General features: G+C 46.7%; 2 protein-coding genes and 1 non-coding gene across 20 annotated transcripts in view; 1 reads left to right on the top strand and 2 right to left on the bottom strand.

The window, feature by feature from the left end:
• The first annotated feature begins 3933 nt into the window (after positions 1-3933).
• On the top strand, positions 3934-6410 carry LOC102148379 (CMP-N-acetylneuraminate-beta-galactosamide-alpha-2,3-sialyltransferase 1). 4 transcript variants are annotated; one of them, XM_005604598.4, is made up of 7 exons: positions 3934-4089; positions 4198-4565; positions 4725-4900; positions 4987-5184; positions 5335-5383; positions 5465-5584; positions 6096-6410. In XM_005604598.4, exons 2-7 carry the CDS (start codon positions 4254-4256, stop codon positions 6249-6251), a joined length of 1011 nt encoding a protein of 336 aa, XP_005604655.1. In that variant the 5' UTR covers positions 3934-4089; positions 4198-4253; the 3' UTR covers positions 6252-6410. The 4 variants fall into 4 exon arrangements, with proteins under 4 accessions (XP_005604655.1, XP_070104026.1, XP_023481704.1 ...); XM_070247925.1 differs by having other exon boundaries at positions 3974-4089; positions 4204-4565; XM_023625936.2 differs by having other exon boundaries at positions 3974-4089; positions 4665-4900; positions 6096-6409.
• Positions 6411-13045: 6635 nt separating this feature from the next.
• Positions 13046-14424, bottom strand: part of CEP250 (centrosomal protein 250) — a 43164-nt gene continuing 41785 nt past the window's right edge. For all 15 annotated transcript variants that reach the window (XM_070247742.1, XM_023626455.2, XM_023626456.2 and 12 more), the window contains one exon: positions 13046-13688. In XM_070247742.1, the coding sequence (XP_070103843.1) occupies positions 13601-13688 (88 nt within the window). In that variant the 3' untranslated portion in view covers positions 13046-13600. The remainder of the gene's footprint in view (positions 13689-14424) is intronic.
• On the bottom strand, positions 14280-14420 carry MIR8964 (microRNA mir-8964). Its single transcript, NR_127968.1, has one exon. It is a non-coding gene; the product is annotated as a microRNA mir-8964 (primary transcript).

The following is a 14424-nucleotide window of genomic DNA, read 5'->3' as shown; positions in this document are numbered from 1 at the left end:
ATGCCTAGTCTAAATAGACCCCCACATGCAATTCTCTTTCTCTTCCCCCAATTACCTGCTGTCTGTTGACACCCATGAAAATCTTGGGGTCCTTGTGTTGAAGATGACAGAGACTCAATCATTATTTTATTATGTGCCTGAATACTTCATAGAATAGAGGCACTACCCCGTTCCTATCCATTTTGAATTTACAGGAACAAGAAACAAATTTCCTAGTCGAGAAAAAGTACTAGCAATTTGTAACTAGCTATATATGGCAGAAAAAGATTCTTGTTGTCATAATACTCACAATCAATAAAAAGATGAGAGAAAAAATAATTAGAGACAGAGATAGCCAGGCCAGTACACATTGTGATGAGAGAGAGAAAAATGCTTCTTTCCACTGGGGACAAACCCAAGATAGGTAGAGTCAGGGTCCTGCCTCCTCCTACAGGACCCCAAAATGGGTTCAATAGTTCAGCTTCCTACCCCATGGAAGCTAGAACATGGACATGTGACCTATGTGAGTTCAATCAATGGTTCTTTCATGAACTCTAGAACTTGATGTCCTGATGCAAAGGTGCAGAGTCAGTTAGAGACTATTCTCTATGGCTAGTCTGAACTGAGCAGGATGTCTGTATCCATTATTACCTTCATAACAGATCTCTCTTAAAATGGAGTGACTTCAAACAACAATTATTATTTATTGCAATTCTATGGATTGACAGGGCAGTTTTCCTATTGGTCTTACTCAAATTCACTTATGCTGCCACTGCTGGTAACTGGTGGCTTAGTTGAGGCTGACTGATTTAAGACTGCCTCACTTACATGTCTGGTCCTCAGCTGGGATGGCTGGAATTGCTGGGCAGCTAAGCCTCTCTCTCCATCTAATCTTTTATCCAGACTTCTTCATGTGATGGTGGAAGCATTACGAGAGAATGAGAGTGGAAGCTGCAAGGCCTCTTAAGGTCAAGGCTATGAAGTCACATAGTGTCACCTGTGCAGCATTCTATTGCTCAGATCAAGTCATAAAATGACCGCAGATTCAAGAAGTGGGGAGGGGCAGGCCCCGTGGCCGAGTGATTAAGTTCGCACGCCCTGCTTCTGTGGCCCGGGGTTTTGCCGGTTTGGATCCTGGGCACGGACATGGCACCACTCGTCAGGCCGTGCTGAGGCAGCGTCCCAAATGGCACAACCAGAGGCACTCACAACTGGAATATACAACTATGTACTGGGGGGCTTTTTGGAGAAGAAGATGGTGAAAAAAAGATTAGCAACAGATGTTAGCTCAGGTGCCAATCTTTAGAAAAAAAAGAAGTGGGGAAATAGACTCTTCTTCCAAATGGAAGGAGCTGAAAAAAATTTGTGACCCTGTTTAAACAATCATAGTGTCCCGCAGTGTCACGGGTCCAGTTGTGGTGGCAATAGTGGTGACATTCCAGGCTGGCCGTTCCTGGGGTGGTCTTTGGCTACGTCTTGCCTCCTTTGGTTATAGCCTCAGCCTGGTTCTCTAGCTTTCACATCTATTCTGTAAATTGCTAGATATTTAACCAATGAGTTGTTTTTCTGCTTAAGTTTGCCAGAGTCTGTTCCTGTTTCTGAGATGAAGAATTTCAATTACTATGGTTAAAAAGGATCAGAAATCATACTCTTGGGCTGGCCCCGTGGCTGAGTGGTTAAGTTCTCGTGCTCAGCAGCGGCCCAGGGTTTCTCCGGTTTGGATCCTGGGTGCGGACATGGTACCACTCATCAGGCCATGCTGAGGCGGCATCCCACATGCCACAACCAGAAGGACCCACAACCAAAAATATACAACTATGTACCAGGGGGCTTTGGGGAGAAAAAGAAAAAAAATAAAATCTATTAAAAAAAAAAAGCTCAGATCTCAGTGAGACTAAGCTTTAAAAAAAAAATCATACTCTTGTCAACAGCATGAAGACTAGAAGGTGATGGAACACGTCTTCAAGCTCTAGAGCTACTTTTTCAACTTAGAATCTTTTATATCCAGCCATACTATCAAGCCAAAGGGCAGTGTATTAACTTCCTAGGACTGCCATAACAAATGACCGCTAACCAGGTAGCTTAAAACAACAGAAATTTACTTTCTCACAGTTCTGGAAGCAAGAAGTCCAAACTTCAGGTTGGTTTCTTCGGGAAGTTCTGAAGGAGAATCTGTTCCGTGCCTTTCTCTTAGCTTCTGGTGGTTGATAGCAAGTCTTGCCATTTTTTTGCTTGTAGACACATCGTTCCAATCGCTGCCTCCATCTCCACGCGGCACTATCCCTTGTGTCTTCTGTTCCCAAATTTTCCTCATCTTATAAGAACACTAGTCATTGGATTAGGGCCCATCCTAATCCAGTATGACTTCATTTTAACTTGATTATATCTGCAAAGGCCCTATTTCCAAACGAGGTCACATTCACAGGTACCAGGGGTCAGGGCTTGAACATATTTTTGGGGGGACACAATTATACCCAGTATTGGCAGAGTAATGACTTTTCCAGATATGCAAGGATTCAGAAAGTTAATCTCCTATATACCCTTTCTTAGGAAATTATAGTGAACGATAAAAGCAAAATACTCCTAGTTCACTAACAGACTCTACAGGAAACAATGTTTATTTACTCACAGTAATGTAAATGCTGATAATAGACTTTTGACTTTCAGAATCAGCCTACAGTCCTCTGCCGTCCAACATGGTGGATGAGCATGTGAAATGTAGCTAGTGTAAGTGAGGGACTGAAATTTTAATTTATTTTAGTTCATCTAAATTTTAAGATGAACACAATTCAGTTATTGGAAATCTTTTAAGTATGCTTGTTATAACTTAGATATGTAAATCTACTTTTTAGGTGTTAAATTTTATAAAACCTATAGATCATGTATTTCTGATGAAAACTGTGTGTCCAAATTTATATATACTGTAAGGATAAAATACAATTTGGATTCAGAAGACTTAGTTTCAAAAAAAGAAGAATGCAAAATATCTCAATAATGTTTTTATATTGAATACATGTTGAAATGATAATATTTAGATATCCTGGGTTAACTATATTATTAAAATTAATTTCCTCTGTTTCCTTTTACTTTTTTTTAACTTTGGCTACTAAAAATTAGGTATGGGACTCACGTATTTCTTTTGGATAGTGCTGCTATAAATGAAGCGTGTGAAACCTAATGGCACAACAGAATGTAAATGTTACCCTTGATTATGTAAAAGTTCAAAATTCCAATGTTGGGAAGTATAAGGGGAAAATACTCGACAAACAGAAGTGTACAGGCACAATATTCTCATCTTAGAGAACAGGGTTTCGAGAAACCTTGTCTTGAAGTGACAGAATGAGAAATAGAGGTTAGGGTACATTATGTAAAGTTACAAAGCGACCAAGTGGTTGTTACTGAACATGATGATATGATCATATATAGCAGGTAGTCTACATATAACATCATGATATAGTGGTATAAGCATAATATTTAGAGATACGGAAGCAAATGCCAGAAGAACAGTTAGAAGGAGAGGCCTCAGGGTAAGGAGGAGTGGGGGAGAGCAGGAGACTGCTGCTCCCTGTTAAAAACCTTTCTGAACTATGCGGTTTTTTTGAAAAAACAATTTGCATGTATTTACCTTGGTAACAATTCTCAAAAAGAAAAGAAATTCAACCCTTGAAAAGTTTTAAGGTTTGAATATACCAAATATTCACTTTCATCAATATGATAAATTCTCTCTGACCCAGTAGGTGCCAAGTGGCCCTTCCCCTCACTGTCTCCTGCTCATCCACATCAGACTCCCAGAACATAGCTGCTCCCTCCTCGCCCTCCTGTCCTCTTGATGCTTGACTTCCAAGCGTCCCCTGTCAGCTGGGCTCCAGGCTAAATGCCTAAGTGAAAGAAGGGCCTTGCGGACAAGCCTACGTAGAGGAGGTCACAATATGGTCTCTGTGATGAGGTACCTGATATCACTGGGCTGGCCTGAAAGACCTCACTGGGCGTCACTCTCCTCTGGGGGACCTCAGAACACAATAAGTGTCACCTCTCCTGTCCTTTCAGCCTCCAGCCCAGGATTTGGCAGAGTTCCTTTCAGTGGTTATCAGGTGGCTGGGGAGGCAAGAGGTGAGGTGTTGGGAGGAGATGTTGTGTGAAGGGTTGGGGGAGGAATGGAAGCCACCAGAACGGGGATGCTGGGAGTGTCTGTTGGCCCCAGCCCCTCCTCCTTCTCAGTACCAGGTGTCAGAGACAATCTACTGTTTGCGGGGGCACCATCGTTGGGGCCAGAGATGAGGGTTCGACGCTTGAAGTTGGGTCTGGTAGCTACCTTTATGCTTACACTGTGGCTGGTGGCCTCCTTCCTGGGCCAGGAGTCCAGCCAGGATGACCTCCGCAAGAAGGCCAGCACACTCTCAAGTACTTGCCACTGCCGCAGAAAATCTTCTAGAAAGTGTGCCTGTTCATCTGAGATCTATGAATGCGTCCCTTGCCTCCACACACCTGGAGAGTCTGACTGGTTTGATGAACGCTTTGAAAAGGCCATGGAGCCTCTGCAGAGGTCAGAAGAGTCCATGTCATCTGATGCTCTGATACTGTGGTTGGTCAGTGCAGAATCTTTGTCTCTGTTTATTCCCTGCTCCCAACCCCAGGCCCTAGCCATCTCTTCCTTCACAGCCCCAGGCTCTAATCTTCTTCCACAGGTAGTGGGAGTCTGGGATAAGCCCCTAAATTCCTCCCTCATATGCTCCTATGAACTTCAGGGCATCCAGTCAGAGGAGTTTGAGAATCAGAAGCAGCAGCCAATTAAAACGTCTCCCAAACACCCAGTGGGCCGTGTGGGGCCCAGGTGCCGGACCTGTGCAGTGGTTGGAAACTCAAGGTTCCTGAGGGGCTCTGGCCTTGGCTTCAGAATTAACCAACATGACATCGTCCTCAGGTAGGTGCAGGGTAGGAGGTGGAGACCAGGAAGGTCAAGCCAAATCCTTCTCCTCCCCCAAATGTTTACTCTGCCCTCCTTTCCAGGATGAACCAGGCCCCTGTCCAAGGCTTTGAGAAGGACGTGGGGAACACGACCACCATACGCATTATGTACCCCGAGATAGCCAGCACGCAGGATCCTGGCACCCAACTGCTCCTTCTTCCTTTGAATTCATCTGGTCTGAAGTGGTTCATGAAAGTACTGCAGGAACAGAATGTCATCTGGAAGCCAAAAAACCCTGGGTATGGTGGTGAGGGGGGCCAGTGTAGGGGATGACAGTGGGGACTCAGAGAGACACTTGCTGGATATTGGGGTACCCCGAGGGCTAACTAAGTTTGGGGGCTGCCATGTCAAATGACTCTCAAACTCCTCTACTCCTAATCCCTATTTAGATATCGGATGGTGCAGTTCCCTGGTGGAAGTACAGAGAGCAAAGACGAGGTGAGGGACCCAGGAAGGAAAAGGGGAAGAAGTAGGATGAGGGACAGACCTCAGGTCAGCACCCTCCTCCATTTTTCCTAGGTCTTCGTGATCAGCCTCACCTTCCTCCAGTACGTCCAGGATCACTGGCTGAGAAAACAGGATCAGTTTCCATCCTTGGGGTTCGTGGCTCTGTTGTATGCCTTGCACACCTGTGATCAGGTAAGACGTTTTCTGCAACTCATAGACCTTCATTCCTCTGCCACTAAAAATGTCTGTTTTCCCAGGGATTTCAGGTTAAGGCTTCAGTTTTCTGCCTGGCTTTCAAGACCTTGCATGATCTGACCCTTCCCCACCCCTCCTCTCTCCAAGACTCACACATTGGGCTTTTTGGCATACCACAATCACCTCATGCCTCATACATTCTCACACACTGTTCCCTCTGCCTGGAATGCCCTTTTCTTGTCTCCCTGTGGAATCCTCTCTCTCCCTCCAATATGATGAGGGGAAGCTAGTTGATGCTTTTTTTTTTCTGGGCCCTGGGGTTACTCTGTGTGTTCAGAGTCTTTCTTCCCTAGAGAAGGTGAGCTGCATTCTCCTCTGAGCTCCAAGAGGAAGCCTGTCACACTAGATGTTAAGTGAGTGTTGAAGGAATGGTAGGTGGGCATGGAGGCAGGCCAGGATCCAACCTCTCCTACCCCATGGCCCTCTCCTGTCTTACCCCATCTCTTAGGTATCCTTGTTTGGTTTTGGGACAGACCAGCTCATGAGGTGGTCCCATTACTGGGATGATAAATATCGGTTCAAGAGCAAAACGCACAGTTTTGAAGATGAGCAACAGATCATCCTTAAGCTGCAATGTGAGGGGAAGGTTGTTATCTACAGCTGAGATAGTCCTCGGCCTGTCCAGACTACTGGAGGCCCCAGGAGGCTGACAGGTAGTCAAGGGGACGTTGGAGTGTCAAAGAGGCGCTGGGGCTTCAAGTGGACTTTGGATGGAGATCCCTCTGCTACTGAATAAAACCCTAGCTTATTTCTCTCATTGGATTCTTGGTGGCATTAGAGGGTTACATTCTATTCTAGTCTCAACAGCAAACATATCACCATGTGATTCCTACATATACTTACCTTACCAAAAAATAAAATTAAATGAAAGAGGGAAAGAAGCAAACTCTAAAGTTGAAATCAAATGAAAACAAATCAAATGGACCTACCTGCATATCAAACTGATAGCGTAACCACCAGAGAAAGAATTATTTCAAGTTCCTTTAGAACTCAATACACTGCATATCCTTTGTAGGATATATTCCGTAGACAGAAAGAACTACAAAGAAATTTTAAACTTCACTCAGAAGTTTATAATATTGGTATTATTTCTTAAAACTATAAAATAAATGTCCTAAATAAAGTAAATAACTAATTATATTAGTATTATTAAGAACCAAATACAAAATCAGGCAGGTATAGTAAAAACCCTGTGGCATTAAATTCAAACTGGAAATATCATTATGAAATCTTTTGTTCTTTTTTGGTGAGGAAGATTGTCCCTGAGCTAACATCTGCGCCAATCTTCTTCTATTTTTTGTATGTGGGATGCTGCCACAGCATGGCTTGATGAGAGATGTGTAGGTCCACACCTGGGATTGAACCTGTGAACCCCAGGCTGCCGAGGTGGAGTGCATGAACTCAACCACTGTGCCACCAGGCCAGCCCCATGAACTCATTTTTTAAGTTATTTTTTATTGTGGTAAAATATACATAAAATTTACCATTTTAACCATTTTAAAGTGTATGTTCAGCGGCATTAAACATCCACATTGTTGTGTAACCATCACCACCTTGAATTCACTATTTTCAAAATACATTTTCTGCTCTGTCATCTGAACAGTTTAAAAGCCGTAACATCCTAGTAGCAATAATCAACCTTGGAACGCAGATTTCATTTTCTAAATACTTTTTCTCACTAAAAGATTCCAGTTCCAGACAAGAAAAGTAAAAGTAAAACCTGGACATCAGATTTGGAACAATTTGAGCATCAAAAATAGCAATTGTCGTGGTTGACTCACAGTGAATATATAAAAATCTTTGAGTAGATAATGATACTCAAAAAGAAATAAAAACAATTCATTGAAGGAGATTATTACATCAATGGGGGGAGCATTCATCCAACCTTTTTGGGTAGAAACAGTAGTTCAAGGTAACCAAATAGCCTCAATCAATGGGGTTTTCAGTTGCTGGATATCCAAAACCCGTATCTACTACATTCTACCCTTTGGCTGCCCACAACCACACATGACCTAACAAAATGCAAATATCCCTCATTACAACCAAGAGCAGATTTACCTGCCACCCCAAGGGCACTGACATGTACTAGGTGTCTGGCTTGGAGCCAGAGTCCAAGAATCCCAAAGGTATGGGCAGTGCAGCTACCCATTGCCATCTTGTTCCAGACACTGGACCCCTTACAGCATCATTTAAACATATTATTATCTAGAAGAACAAAGTTACCCTCTACAAAAATAGAGTTTAAAAATTGGTTGCCCCTGGAGAGAGGTTGGAAAAGAATGGGGTGGGGAGCTGCTGCCTTCTTTTCTATTTAATTTTTTGACCATGTGCCTGCAATTGTTTCATTTTAAATAAATGAAAAGAAAATCTACCAAAAAAGAGTTGGGTTGGATATAAATTTACTTTTAACCACATTACAAAGCTTTTCCTGAGATTCTTTCCTTGAGAGGGGCCAAAAGTCTCTTCCTTGCGTCTCTCTGACTCATGCTTAACAATCCTGCACTGGGAATAGATGGCACTCCTCTCAGAGAGGGGCGCCCTTGCCCTTTTCATTCCTGTCCCCATCACACTTGATTTCCAAGACGTCCCTCACCAGCTGGACCCTGGGTCGAATGCCAAGGTGAAGGTGGTCTTGTCCACAAAACCTATATGCAGGAACTCACCATGTGACTTGTCTAGTGGGGTCCCTGATATAACTGGGCTGCCATGAAGGGCCCCCTTGGGCATCAACCCCTTCTCCTTCACAGAGGCCACAGGGTACACCAAGTGTTGCCCATCCCTCCTCTCAGCCTCCAGCAGAGCTACCTATAGAGCTTAGCAGGTGTCTGTGGAAGTGAGAGGTGAAGTGCTGGAAGGAGGTGTGGTGAGAAGGGTTGAAGAAGTGATGGAGTATCCCAGGGCAGTGGGATGCGAGGGGAGTCTGTGATCATAGCTCCCTACTTTTCCCGGTGCTTGGTGTCTGAGTCAGCCTGCCACTTGGCTTGTGCATTGTCCCATGGGACAGGAATGAAGCCTTAATGGTGGGCTTTAGTTTTGGTGGCTGCCTTGATGATCACCTGTTGCTCATGTTTCGGCTCTTTGATCAGGAAGATCTAACCTGAATGGGCTAGCTGGTACAACTCCAAGAGCCTGCCATTGCTCCCAGGACCCGCAGGTGCACCCCTCGACTCCACACACCCAGTGTAGCCAATTGGCTTGGCAAACACTTTTAAAGGGCTCTCAAGCTCTATCTTCCTCCAAGGTGTTCTGTGACACCTTCCCTGGCCTCATCATGAGTGGCCAGTCCTTCTGGGCATCCGGGTCATTCTGCAAGTGTTTGTCTGTGTCCAGGCTCTGTCTCCTCTGGAGAAGATGAGCTCTTCCTTTCGGTGCTCATTGTGGAGCTTTGTGACACACAGGTTTAATGAGTATGTGCCAAATGAATGAAAAGCTGGATTAGGGACAGGGGGCAGCAACCAGACTATCTGATCTCATCCTCAAGGTTTCTCTATTTGGGATTGGGCAGACAAGCTGAAGCCTCACATCTCATCTTCACCTCCATCAGGATCTAAGCAAACCCTCGTCTCAGCAGGGTAGAGGGAGTAAATGCCAGGGTCCCAGGGCCTTGAGAGCCCACATTCTTGTCCTTCCTCTTAAGCCAGTGCCTACTATCTAAATGTGGTGAGCAGGGGCCTGCAACCCCCTCCCTGCTGTGCCCCAGAATCACGTAGAGGAACCTCATTGCTTGGCTGACAGCCCCTGCTCACCATTCCCTTGCTCTTCAGGACCTAGCGTGTGCATAGAGCTCAGCTACTCCCTCCCTCAGCCCTGCGAGCAAGTAGGCGGCTAGTGGGTCAGGAGGTAGGAGGTGAGGTATTGCAGGGAGGGAACAGCTGAAGGTGTCATCTGTCCTAAGACCAAACAACTAAACCAACCAGCTGCTTGACAAGGGGCCTGTCCCACAGGCTGAGATGAGGCCTGCATGCAAAGTCTTAGGCTGGAGGTTGCTTTGGGTGAGGTATCCCCACCTTCACGGGTACTTCTGGAAGTTCTGCTGCTGACTCCAGAGCTGCAGAGGCTCTGTGGCTGCTCACTACCGTGCCACATCTGCATAGCCCGCCTCCACCAGCAGAGTGGCTACCTGGTTTGATCAGCGCTTCAGATGGGCCCTGAAGCTCCTGATGGAGTTGGAGACCACTCTGTCTCCAGAGGTCCTGAACCTAGGCTGCAGCCCCTCCCTGATCTCTTTATCTACTCCAAGGAGGCCCAACCTCCTCTCTGTGCTAGAACTTGGCGGTGAAGTGATAAGTGGCCCGTGATCTTTTCTATAGGCACGGATGCTAGAAAATCTAACTCAATTCCAGCTGGCCAAGGAGGAACTATTCCAGCTGATCCCAGGCCACAGCCAGACTCTGAGACCCACACATGCCAGTCCTGTGCTATACAGTGGAGAACTCGGAGAATGTGAAGTCTTCGGAGTACAGGATAATCATTGATGAGCACTACACTATGCTGTGGTGGGGGCAGGAGGTGAAGATGGAAAGCAGTGCCAGGCTGTGAGCCCCAATGTCTTCCTGATTTCCTTTCCTATCTCTGCAGAATGAACTAGGCCCCACTGCCAGGCTCTGAGAACAACATGAGCCGTGGAACCTCCATGCACATAATGCACCTGAGAATGCCCACAACCTGGCAAGAACACCCACATGCTGCTGGTGTCGTCGAAGCCTCCAGATGTAGTGTAGGCTGCAATGGCCCTTTCATCAGATGATATGACTGGTGGAGGCCCTGGGCCTGGAGCAGATAGCCCTCAGCTTTTTGGTGTAAATGTTGACCTTGCCCTCACTCTGCAGTCTGTGATTGTACGCTCCCCGTTGCCCTCACCCCAACATATACCACCGGCTTTTCCTTCTCTACTTCATGCCAAGCAGCTCTTCCGCCTTCCAGCTGCTGCTGGTCCCATGTAGGGAAGCAATGGGCAAGTGTATTGAGGTTGCGATGTGGTGATCGTTGCTCCAACATCAAAGCATGGAGGCTCATTGAGAGAACTGGGTGCCACACCCACCAGCCCCACACTCCCTGGGAACAAGAACATTGCCCAGACTCTGACTCAACTCTTGTCCCATTCTGCTCTCAGGACTTTTTGGCCTATACGAGCCTCTATCAAAGCAGACAAGGAGAAGGTTGGAGAGAGGGGAAAGTTTCCTGACAGAAGACCTCTGTGCTCGGCTCTGATCTTCTTTTCCCCCAGGTTCTGGTAATCAATCACACCATCCTCAAGTATATCATGAGAACTAGGTGGTCAGGGACACTTCCCAACCACTGGGTTCACTGCTCTAGTTATGCCCTGTGGCATGTGACAAGAAGGAAAGGAAGCCCGGGCCTGATGCCCTTAGGAAAAATTGGATCCTGACTGGAAGACCCACACTCTTTCCTTCATCCTTTTCTACTTCAAGTATCTCTGAGTTTGGAGCTGATGAGAAGAGCAATTGACACAATTTCTGGTGGGACCCTCCATAGAGACAATCCTACTATTGGTCAAGGAAAGTGTACTTTAGAAAGTTGGAGCAGAAAATCATCCACAAGCTAGAGTGTGAGAGTAAGATCACAATCTACACTTGAACTGAAGGCTAACCCTGATCTGAATATCTGGTGGGGAGGGGAGATCTTACCCTGAGGTCTAGAGTTGGGGTTGGGGGGCTCTTGAGGTTTGGATGGGAGGGAAGAGCAAATAGAGACCGGTTTATTGCTGAAAGAAGACCTTACTTGGCAAATCTAAAATGCCTTTCTGGAATCTACTGGAAGCTTTCTCTCTCACTCCCAGAAGGTATGTGGGGCTTGAGGCCTTGGTTCATGAACTATAGCTATCTGGGCCTAGTCTAGTTCTGTGCGGTTCTGAACTGTAACTTTTTACTAAGCCTCTGTTGCTGAGTCCCATGCATGGATTTTTGGAAAAAAGCTCCAGAAGTTGTGAAGAGCCCCAGTTCTACGCTGTGTGGTGTGATGGGATATAATGGGGCCTAGTAAGTAGGTCTGGGTGAGTGGCGTGCTGCTCTCAAACCTCCACATTCTTAGCTGGGCCTTAGCTCCATCTCCAGGTTTAGGGAGGAGGAATTCTAGATTATGGTTGGAGGGCTAGAGGAAGGTCATGCTCAGCTTCTTTAAAGAAAACTGTTCTGGAGCCGGCCCCGTGGCCAAGTGGTTAAGTTCGCGTGTTCTGCTTCAGGGGCCCAGGGTTTCGCCGGTTTGGACCTTGGGTGAGGACATGGTACTGCTCATCAGGCCATGCTGAGGCGACATTCCACATGCCACAACTGCAAGGACCCACAACTAAAAATATACAACTATGTACCGGGGGGCTTTGGGGAGAAAAAGGAAAAATAAAATCTTTTTTTTTTTTTGAGGACGATTAGCCCTGAGCTAACATCTGCTGCCAATCCTCCTCTTTTTGCTGAGGAAGGCTGGCCCTGAGCTCACATCCATGCCCATCTTCCTCTACTTTGTATGTGGGATGCCTACCACAGCATATCATGCCAAGTGGTGCCATGTCCACAGCCGGGATCTGAACTGGTGAACCCCGGGCTGCCGAAGCAGAATGTGAGCACTTAACCGCAGGCCAGCCCCGGAAAGATAAAATCTTAAAAAAGAAAGCTGTTCTCTCTTAGGCTTTGAGGAAGTTGCCAACAATAGGTCTCAAGTCTGTGAACTGGGTTTGTCCAGACTGCCTCCACCATGGCCAGTCCTTAAGTGACAAGTTCTGCCATAGTCCATCCTCCTTACTGGCCTTACACATGGGTGGACTACAGGGGACCAGAGTCAGTGCCAGCTGATATGCCCAGGAAAGGGCACCGCAAGGACATTCACCCAGAACAGAAGGGGAATGAGGTCAGATGGAGCTTCTAAACTCTAGAGACTGATTTTAGCAAAAGGTCAACTCAGCATTTTTGAAGCCCCAGAACTTGTTTTAAGTCAAGAACATTTGATGGTTCCTCATTACGCATGAGTTCAAATCTAGATCCCAAGGCCCTCCATAATCTCCCTCCCTACCCATTCAACCTCAGCCCCAACACACTCAGCCACAGGCAGACCAGTCTCCTCACCAGAATGCTTAGTGACCACTCCCAACTCCTCTCCATCCTTCAAGGGCCAGTTCATGCCTTTCTTCCTCAGTCCCTGGAATTTCTACAACACTTCTAGTCAGCACACAGAACTGTCTCTGACTTGCTGATGGGTGTCCATCTATTCTTGTCAATTGGACTCAAGCTCCCTGTGGACAGTGGCTTTGCCTTCTGTATCAGCTATAACTCTTCTCTGTCAGAATACAGGCAGATGACAAATTCATGCCACCTGATGGGAATCTTCAGCAAATTCTTCCTTAATAGATGCCCAGCTACACAAGTGGAGACAGGAGCAGAGAACAAATGCAAAGACCCAGAATTTATTGTTGAAGGGGAGGGTGAAAGAGAGGGCATAGTGCTGGGATAACAAATTCGAGACTAGAGGCAGCAGACGCCCCTTGGCCAGGGCAAGGTATTCAGCAGGGTGACTCGGTAGGCTAGCAGGCAAGTGTAATTTGCCTCATTCCCTTGTCAGTTGGGGCCTTCCTCCAGCCTTGTAGGTTTCCTTGCCTCTTCCTAGGTATGCCGGTTGACCTGGGGCTCCCAGGTTGGGTAAGAGAGCCAGACCTTTCTTTTGGCAAACCTGTAGCTGTGTGGAGGAGCCACGACTCACTCCAAAGCCAGCTGTCTGCCTGTGTGCTCCCAGGCTGGGCTGTATCCTGCCCTGTTTGAGGCTGCTACCTGGAGGTGGCTTGGGTAGCACTGGGGCCAGGGCTGGGGCATAGCAGGACTGGTCCTGGGGATGTCAGACTTTGAGTCAGGGACTCGTCCAGCTTGCGGGTCTCGGCCTCCAGGACAGTGGCCTCAGGGGCCTGGGCCACGGCAAGAAGGGAGTGGGAGAGGCTGTGGTGCAGGCCTGCTAGCTCACGGCTGGTCTGGACCGAGCGAGCGATGTAGTCTTGCTTCTGCTTCCTCTCCAAGGCCAGCTGGGCTCGCAGCAGGGCCACCTGGTGGGCGGGAAAACCAAGAGGGACGAGTAATTGAGGGCCTTGAAGGTGCCCCTACTCTTCCTGCTCTGCTCCCACGGCTCTTGTGAGACCAGCATTTGAATCAACTACTATATCCACGAATCTCAGGATCAGGCTTTGTAGGGTTTGGGGGAAGGAGCCTTGGGAATCATAAAGAATCCAGTGATTCTCAACCCTGGCTGCACAGGAGACTCAAATAGGGAGCTTAAAAACAACACCAACAAAGCTATTTATCAACTTTATTGAGGGATAATTTACATGTAATAACATGTCCAGATTTTAAGTATACATTTTGATGAGTTTGATAATGTACATACCCATGTATAACCACTATCCCAATCAAGACACAGAATATTCTAATCACTGCAGAAAATTCTATGGGGCCCCTTTTGGAAGCTTTTAAGAAATATTCTGACTTAATTAGAGTGGAGTGAGGCCTGGGCATCAGCATTTTTTCAAAGGTCCCCAGGTGGTTCTAATGTGCAGCAGGGTAGAGACTCACGGATTAGTCCTCCCACTTCTCAGAAGGATATACTGAGACTACTAAGAGGTGACGTTACTGGGAGCTGAGGGCACGTCTGGGACTAGGATAAAGCAAGAGAGGCTCCCAGGGTGCAGAATTTAAGGAGGCGTTTCAGGTTGATAGTGCGCATCTCCTTAAATTCTACACTCCAGGTGCCTCTCCTGTCTCGCCCTAGTCTGGGTCCTGTCTCAG

This window comes from Equus caballus, chromosome 22 (genome assembly GCF_041296265.1).
Source record: "Equus caballus isolate H_3958 breed thoroughbred chromosome 22, TB-T2T, whole genome shotgun sequence".
Lineage (NCBI taxonomy): Eukaryota > Metazoa > Chordata > Mammalia > Perissodactyla > Equidae > Equus > Equus caballus.
This window is presented reverse-complemented; position numbering and strand designations above follow the sequence as displayed.

What these genes read in the sequence shown, in the direction of transcription:
- LOC102148379 (XM_023625936.2), top strand. Translation starts at nt 4,254, where the DNA reads ATGAGGGTTCGACGCTTGAAGTTGGGTCTGGTAGCTACCTTTATGCTT. An exon ending in ATGCTCTGATACTGTGGTTG is followed by an intron (nt 4,566 to 4,664) that starts GTCAGTGCAGAA and finishes CTTCTTCCACAG; the next exon opens with GTAGTGGGAGTCTGGGATAA. An exon ending in TGGAAGCCAAAAAACCCTGG is followed by an intron (nt 5,185 to 5,334) that starts GTATGGTGGTGA and finishes ATCCCTATTTAG; the next exon opens with ATATCGGATGGTGCAGTTCC.